The 8,641-nt window shown below is 38.4% G+C and overlaps 1 protein-coding gene across 4 annotated transcripts; it reads left to right on the top strand.

The window, feature by feature from the left end:
- Positions 1–279: 279 nt before the first annotated feature.
- On the top strand, positions 280–8,203 carry HEMGN (hemogen). 4 transcript variants are annotated; one of them, XR_014025466.1, is made up of 5 exons: positions 280–450; positions 3,973–4,054; positions 4,681–5,342; positions 5,512–5,765; positions 7,988–8,203. XR_014025466.1 is itself a non-coding variant. In XM_081320327.1 (4 exons), exons 1-4 carry the CDS (start codon positions 369–371, stop codon positions 8,086–8,088), a joined length of 531 nt encoding a protein of 176 aa, XP_081176453.1. In that variant the 5' UTR covers positions 291–368; the 3' UTR covers positions 8,089–8,203. The 4 variants fall into 4 exon arrangements, 2 of the variants coding, with proteins under 2 accessions (XP_081176453.1, XP_081176454.1); XR_014025467.1 differs by having other exon boundaries at positions 282–450; positions 4,681–5,765; XM_081320327.1 differs by lacking the exon at positions 4,681–5,342 and having other exon boundaries at positions 291–450; positions 3,973–4,066.
- Positions 8,204–8,641: the final 438 nt, after the last annotated feature.

Here is an 8,641-nt window from a genome sequence, read left to right as displayed (position 1 = left end):
GCTGTTTGTGGAGGTAATTATTTCTAAATGGTGCGGTAAGGATGTTTTTCCAGGAATTTCCAAATGCAAAATGTTTGAAAAGTGGCACATTTCTTTGATAAAATAATTATTTCATGAGAGGAAAAAGTGTTTGGAAATTGATATGTCAGGCTTTTAGCATCAATATAAACACCTTTGCAACTTGATAAGAAAAAATAGTATTAACATAGCCATGTCCATGGCAGATAAGATGTGTAGGGCGGGTAATCTATTTTCCCCCCCCCCTCCGTTTTGGAAACTTTTTCGACTAAACCATTAGATGCGTTACATGATCTTATGGTGGAGCTCAGCTCCTTTTTCTATATAAATATTAAAATAAACTGTTACAGATGGCAAGTTTAGAAAAGGATCATCCGTACTCTGAAACGCCACAGCAGCCAGAGGCCACACCAGAGGAGTATGCGGTTGCAGGTAATGCAAATTATTTGGGGAAAGGGATTTCTTGTTGGGTTTGCAATTTTTTGAGAATTACCTGGTCTCTGATCCTTGCCCCTCTAGTCTTATTTTGCTTTTGGTGAGTAAACACTGAGAGGATCTTCTGCAAATATTGTTTGTGTGCATTAGCACCTTTAGACTTCAGCATTTTTCCTTCAGATATGTAAAACGAGCAAAATGTTAAACATAGCAGAAGGTTATCCCCTCTACTTTTAAACAGCTTTAGACTTGGACTGGGGTGATCAGTTTGGATCTTCCCAGCTATGAAGCTCATTGGATGATCTTAAAAACTCCTCACCTAATTTTTCTTGCAAGGTTGCAAATGCAGAATGAGGAAGTAAGGGGTATAAATATGGATGAAGAGAAGCCTGATTTGTTCAAAATGCTCCCACATAAAATGTTCCACCAGTCTTCATCCTCAAAACTCTGGAGAATAACCAAACCTTGGCAATACCTAACAAATGTATATCTCTAATAACATAGTTTACTATAGTGGTGCAAATGAAAGAGGCCCAGGGCATTTGCAAAGGAAAATCAGAGACCGAGATAAATACTGAAGTATAACTACAGTAGAGCTAGCCACCAATTAAGTCAAGAGAACAGATGCAAGCATTTTATTTCAAGCATGAGGAAAGATGTGCAAACTATTACTTTATTGCCTTGATTTTATTGCCAGGGAAATAAAGAAGCTTTGATGGGATTTTCTACCTCAGACACAAAAATAATTTGATCCCATGTTGGATGCCATGTGTATCTTAACTTAGGGAAAGGATGGGTGCTATTTTATGTGCTGCTTCAGGCAGCCAAATGTCTTAGACCCACTGCTAATTCTCCCCACGCCTCCCCACACCTGCCACAAGCTGCCATGAATAATAAATGGAAAAGCAGAGATACATGTGAAAAACAGGCAGATAAATACAATGACTGTATTAGACTTGTTTCCAGTCGAGAAGCCTTGCAGTGCGAAAATGGGATAATATAGCTGGGAAAAGGAACTGGCATGAGAAAATCACTGTAAGAAAAATAAAAATTATTTCTGCTAGTCAGATGTCCTGCCTCTCTACCATAAGAGTCCATTAGCCTTATAAAGAAATCCTATTGTTGAACTCTAGATTGAACTCAGAATATCCATTGCTGGATAGACAATCACAAATTGCGCAGTGCTTTTCTCTTTATTTCTGTTGTGATGTCGAACAAAGGCATCAGAGCAGATGATGTTGCCAGAGAGTTGCTGGGTTTGGCAACTGTGGTCCTTGCTGTGAGAGAACAGTTTGTCAAAATAACCTTTCAGTTTTATGCGGCACTTGTGGCGGGGGAGGGGGAGGAGATATACGGCATTATTTATTTATTTTGTTTCATTGTACCAGTTGGACATTAGTACAAAGCAAAAACTATAGAAAATGGTAAAGTGTAATGATGAAATGACGAGAGACTGTTGGTACACTAGGTATCTGCCAAATGGTATAAGAGAGCAAATCTCTTTACATTGCAAGATACTCAGTGCTTCCCTCACCATTGAAGATTGGTGGACAGATTCATTTCATGCATAGGGAGACTTCACTTGCTGCTGAAGTGGACACTGTGGATAACACTCCACATTTCGATTGAAACAAACGTTTGTGTCTTGCATGAATCCAAACCACAGAGAACCATCAGGTGGCAGGCGTTAGTAAATATGCTGATGCAAGATTTTTTTTCCTTTGTTTTACGGTATAATCCGTCTAAGTGGATACCATTTTAATACTTATATTTGAATACCATAGAATATAAATAAGCGAATCTTAAGGTGTCACTGAAAAAAACCACTGCTACAGCTGATATGCTTCTATTACAAGTGTGGAGTTAATTTCTGTCATAGGTATAGACCACTTTTCCTCTTGATAGGCTCATGACATATTGTAATAGCATTATTAACAGATCCAAATGAAGGAGAATCAAGTAGAAATTTCCTAAACTTTGGGGAAACCATTACCTGAGAAAAATGTTAAAAAGTATTTATGAGCAAGATGCACTTATCTTACATGTGTCATCCTCTGTGTCAAAGGCAAATGAAATGTAGATTCTGTCAAGCTAGAAAATGAAGTTGTTACCACATGTTATAGTTTTCATATCTTAACTGACTATAAAATATCATCCTATAATGGCCATAGAAAGATGTCCTACAGATTGTTTTCCAAAGAAAGGGGAAAAAGAGGGCATTTCCCATTGTGATATTGGTCAAGATGGATGTTACTCAGATGATGATAAATGTTGATACCACATGCAATCTGACATGCCCAAATCAACATGCCATACTATAAGCTGTCTTAAGGTTGTTCTGTATATATTATCTCCAACAACAAAAAACATTTCTAAGTTTAGAATTAATAAGCAAGGTTCTATCCCATGTTCTTATTCACTGTTTGGACAAAAGTGTCTGATGTTATTTCTCTAATCTGAACAAAATGACTCTTTCTGCTCTCATTTGGAATTGCGATAGGGGGGTCAAATGTGAAATGTAACACAGCAAAATGGACCCGATTGTTTTTAATGAAATGAATTATACCACTTGCAATAGCAGGTTACATTACAACAGGGGTGTCAAACTCAATTTCATTGAGGGCCACATCAGCATTGCGGTTGCCCTCAGAGGGCCGGGTGGGTATGGCCAGGGTGGGCGTGGCCTACTGGGTGGGCGTGGCTAGAGTGCGTATGGCCTACTGGGTGGGCGTGGCCAGCTGTACATCATTCTCATCAAGGGTGCCTATGGGGGTCTGGGCAGGAGTGGGACAGATGTGAGGGTCTCTGGCAGAAGGAGGGTCTCTGGGCCGGGGCCAAGTCAGCGGGGGCCGCTCCCTCACTGTTTCCAGGATGGCTTCGCGGGCCACATGAAACCACTTCGTGGGCCGCATCCGGCCCCCGGGCCTTGTGTTTGACATGTCTGCATTACAATATAGGTTTAGCTAAATGGATAAACATGAACATAGACTGTGTACAATTATATGAAGATACTACACATATAGAATGAAGCTTTAGTATTTTTAAAAGCTTTGGGCTGCATAATTGCTTACTGAATTTTGCATACTAAAATAATATTTAAACCCACTGAAGTGGTTTGAACAAGGAAATAAAATAATAACTTTCCTTCTGATTGTGACTTATCAGGATGTTACTATTTCTCTGGCTTGTCTCAGCAGATATTTTTTTAATGGAGACAAAAGATGAGCATATACAATAAATCCTTCAGCCATTATGGAAGTATTTAATTGGAATAATGTTCACTTTGTGTTCATGTAGCCAATTTAAAAGTTTTCTGAAACCCTCTCCTCAACTTAACCATCATGCACATATTAATTGTAGGCAGTTAATTTCCTAAACATAACCCAATATATTCTGTAGTAGTTGCTGAAATGGTTCTGTCATTGTTTTATTCAGCATCTATTCCTGCAATATCTGTTTAGATTTCTTAACAGTGTAATCTCTTAGCATAATTCATGCAACTGTTGTTCCTTCTTGCAGATGTTGGCATTTCACACCGTTTGAGAGACCGAGAACTTCTCAGAAAAAGAAGAGCAGAAGCAGAAGAAAAAGACACTCAACAGTGGGTTCTGGGGTAAATTAGGATGGTGACAAAATGATGTTTATTTTAGAGATAAAGCAATCTGCTGTGATGTGTTTGCACATAGCTTTTAAAAGGATGTTTTGTGTCTAAATAATGACACTGACATTACTTTTGCTCTCATAAAAAAAACAAATTAGTCACATTAAAGTTTAACCAAAGTAACCACAATAGATTTCTTTTCTAAGAAAAACAAGACATCTTTTTTGTTCTTCCTCATATAGAACTTTCTCCTAATACACCTCCTAGAGCTACCCTTCTTCTTGGCCAGTATTTCATTCCAACTCAAATATTAAAGTTTTTGCTTATTCCATTCCTAGGTAACATGCCATCCCCCATTTGTATCCTTGAATCTTTTGCCCTTCTCATTCTCACGCTGACCCATAGGCATTCATACAAATGGTTGGAATTTAGATGATTCTGGAAATGCGTCTGTTTTACTTAGCTACCCAGCAACACCTATTGAATCAACTCCCTGCACAAAAAACCCGAATGATGCAGTTCATAAATTACCCTATATGCCAATAGAATAGATTTGCAACATTTAATTTAAAATAACTTATTTTGCAATATTTAATATTTGGCATCATTTATTCTGCTTCTTATAGAGGTACAAGCAAGGAGCTATAGTACATACAAAACAACAACAACAACCCCTCGACCATGAAGCATTATGTTCAGCTACCCTTTTGGCTTCTGAAATTTCAATAGACATATTTCCGTGTTATAAACAGTAAAACCTTGTGTTCGTGTCTGTATTTATGTGTGTATCTCCACATATCAAAGCGTGTTAAGTTGCATCTATATGTAATGTCAGGTGGTGGTTTTTTTTTGCCATTGTACAGTATCCTTGGAAGCTAAGGTTTTGAAATGGTGTATCAAAACCCGGTTTTAATTTTTTCACAGCTTAGCATTGTTGCTGCAGCTCCTGTTATAAGACCAAACCTTTCCACCCCTGCTGCATTGACTAAGTTTATTTTTTTGACCCGTCTTTATCTAAGAACCACATAAAGGAACCCCAGCAAGGAATGGAATTGTTGGGAGAACTATGTGAGAGAGGCCGCCATATAAGCCCTCTAAGAAAGGAAGAAACAAATACATTTCAAGCAGAAATAGCTTGAAGGTGAAAGTCAGAGACACCACCACCTTTCTTTGTTGCCCAGACCTTTCTCTGCTGCTTGGATAGGACTATGGCTTTGAGTTCTGCAGGATGTTGAATCACTGTCCAGGAACACATTCAATCCTCTCTCGAATTGGGGCATCAACTCAGGTTTGCTCATCTTGAATGGAAAAGTGCTGAATAAATAATCTTAATAATTAAGCTGAGAATTTTAATGTGATTAAAGAAGGGAGTTAATGTTTTTAGTAAAAAGGCCCTTCAAGGCAATCTGTCAGGTCCTAGAATTTATGCGGTGATTCTTATGTGTATATTCGCGTAGGGAGCAAAAGAGTCAGAAACGAGTACGAAAAGGAAGAGCAACTGGAAGGGGCCGAGGCCGGCGTCAGGTTTCACAACCAGAACCACAACCAGAATTGCAGTCAGAGGAAGCTGAGAGTCATGAAACACAGGTGGCCACAGGGGAGGAGAAAGCTGAAGTCACTCATGGACTCCATGAAGAAAGCTCTGTCCCTCTGGTGGTAACGGAAGGGCTGTATTCCCAAGAGGAAATAATTCCATCTGTTTTCAGATGTGGTAAGTTCGGTAACTAGCAGCTTTGACCGCAGCCTTTGAAAATAAAAGCTCTTTTAGTAAGAAGCCTATTATTTAACCTGAAGGAAATTTGATCTGGATGATAAGTTCTCTGAAATAATTTTGGAGATCTTCTTCCCTGTCCCTTTCCATGTTTCTTCAGTTGGATCAGATAAGAGTTTAGTACAAGTATGTCCAATCTTGGCAACTTTAAGACTTGTGGCCTTCAACTCCCAGAATTCCACGCTGGCTGGGGATTTCTGGGAGTTGAAAGCTACAAGTCTTAAAGTAGCCAAGGCTGGACACCCCTGTACTAGTAGCTAACTCTATTTTATTACTGAGAAAATAAAGTACAAGAGTAGCGATCCTTTCTGAATTATTGAACAGTAGGGCCTCTTAGATGTAATAAGAGCAAAGATGTCATATCTGATCTGCAAAAATTCTGATGACCATCAGGGAACAACAAAGAGCAGTCAGTTGCAACCCTTATTTGGTAGCCCTAGTTTAGAGATTTTCCAGGGCTGTTAAATTTTAACTTAGCCAGCTTCCCATTTCTTCCATCATTGCAATGCCTCATGTTCTCCTTTAGTAATTTGGCTGAAAGGACAACTGCAACAATCTCTGGGCCAAATGATAGATCAACATTTCATTGATTGGTTGATTCATTCATTCTGTTTACATAGCCACCCATCTCACTTCAGTGGCTCTGGGCAGCTCTCAACAATTAAAACAGTACCCCAAACAAAAGGCCTATAAACATACAAACTGTCAATAAGTCTATATTAAAAATAGAAAAAATAATCGTAATCAGTGGCAGAATCCAGTCGGTGCCCACTTTCTTCATAGCTATTGAAGAGGCTTTCCCCTACTACCAGATCTCCAAGTATGGTGGCAAAGCTATATTTTCAAACTCTTGCTAAAGGCCCACAAGTTTGGAGCTATGCTCCAGAGAAACCATGTTGTAAAGGGCAGGCAACACAGTGGAAAAGGCTCTCTTTTTAGATCCTATCAGATAACTCCTTCGTAGACAGGACTGGTAACATGCCTCTCCGGTGGGATCTGATGGGATAAGTAGATGTAACCAGGAAGAGGTGGCCTCTCAAGTATCCAGGTCACATGCCATGTAGTACTATTGTATATATTTGTAATCATTTGCTTGGGATACTTATATTTAGACTAGGAAAGTGATATGGAATATTCCCCCCTCCCCCACTGTTTGGCATTCAAAACCTTCTACGGTACTATTGAAATATACAATAAATGTATCACAGATCTGATGATAAGTCTCTTGCATTATATGTATCCTGGCTTTTTGAGTGTGAGTTCACTTAACCAAGTAGAAAATACTTTTAATAGAAGTGGTAAACTCTATCGTTCCTACAGAGTTAATTATGAGCCTTAGGAAATAAAATAGATCTACAGCTACAGTCTGTCCTGTAGCTGTAAACTAGGCTGCTGCCTTTCAGGTTGAGATAGAATCTATACCATTGTCTATGTTAAAGTAAACACAGCTTTCAGTTCAGTTGGCTTCCCTTTGTAGAATGAGAGGGATCTCCTCTTATACCTTTTCATAAGTGACTTGTGCCAGCATTGGCAAAATGTAATTCTGTAATTCAGTGTGATTGAGGTGCTTCCGCCATCAAAAACTCTTATTGATTAACTACTATAATGGACAGAAGTATTAAAAAGATGATTTTAATATCCTCTTGTAATTTCTTTTTCATTACTGAATCCCTTTTTGTGCTTGTACACTTTTACTCTAAGATTTGAATGTAGCTTTTTATTGCATTGAAAAATCTCAAAGGGGATTATAGAGAAATAATCACAAATACAATGATTTGTGAAAGTCCATAAAATGTTTTAAGTATCAGGCGCCCTAGGTAGCAGAGAAATAGCATCTGGCTTATATATCATCTAATTTTTACCTTGCAAACACTATTGTTGTGAAAACTATTGGTTTTCAAAACAGTAGTATTTGACGAATTGCTAGTTCTAGTTCTTTGTTTCTGTTACTATGATAGTCATCAACAATACAAAAAAATCTCTGAAGATATTATTTACTGTATAATCAGTTTGGGAGTTGATGTTTCACTCCTTTTTGCTTAGACAGTGCTTAGTTAATCTTGGTTATACTGTAGTTATTACCCAGAGACGTTCACATGATTTAGACTAAACCAATATAAATATTTGTATGTGATACCTTCTTTTTTTTCCCCTTCCCCCAGCCCACCAACCAGGACTAGAGGAGACACCAAAACCAGAAGGATCAGAGGACCCTCAGTCTTTGGAAAATGATCACTTGGAGCAAGATTTATTTGGCTTTTAATTGAAAAGTTGGGTGTGGATAATAATTGTTCCTATTCATTGTGGAAAAGCTGTTAGGCTACATGATACCTGTCATTCTTGTGTGAGCAATAAAAAACTGGTAGTCTTTGTTGTAATTTTCCTGCAATTTCTTTTTGAAATACCCAGTGACTGTGTCATCCTTTGGATGATTCAGCACAGGGGATTTTGTATTTTTTTAATGTTGGGCTTATTAATGAAGTAGCTCCTTCATCTAGTATCTTTAACATGCCTTAGCCTGGAAGGATCATTATCTTCAACCATGATGATGGAGGACAATGATAACTATAATCCAAGACATGGTGTAGCTCCAGATTGGGAAGTTGAAATAGAGGCAAGCAGAATGCCTCTGCCAGATAGTAATAGACATCACTTCTTCACATCGGAACTCCAGGAGGAGACACTTTGCATCCATCTACAGGTTCTTCATTAGCTTATAAATAATGTGTTAGAACAGGAAAGAACAAAGATGAATAATACAGAGGAGCAAGCAAAGACAGATGCCTCCCCAACATTTTTTTTTCTCCTTATGTTCC

The sequence above is a fragment of the Vipera berus genome (assembly GCF_964194415.1).
Source record: "Vipera berus genome assembly, chromosome: 2".
Lineage (NCBI taxonomy): Eukaryota > Metazoa > Chordata > Lepidosauria > Squamata > Viperidae > Vipera > Vipera berus.
This window is presented reverse-complemented; position numbering and strand designations above follow the sequence as displayed.

Excerpts from the sequence above, each read along its gene's own strand:
- HEMGN (XM_081320327.1), top strand. The coding sequence starts at position 369 with ATGGCAAGTTTAGAAAAGGATCATCCGTACTCTGAAACGCCACAGCAG. Across the intron at positions 451-3,972 it reads AGAGGAGTATGCGGTTGCAG|ATGTTGGCATTTCACACCGT; the intron begins GTAATGCAAATT and ends TCCTTCTTGCAG. Across the intron at positions 4,067-5,511 it reads ACTCAACAGTGGGTTCTGGG|GGAGCAAAAGAGTCAGAAAC; the intron begins GTAAATTAGGAT and ends ATATTCGCGTAG.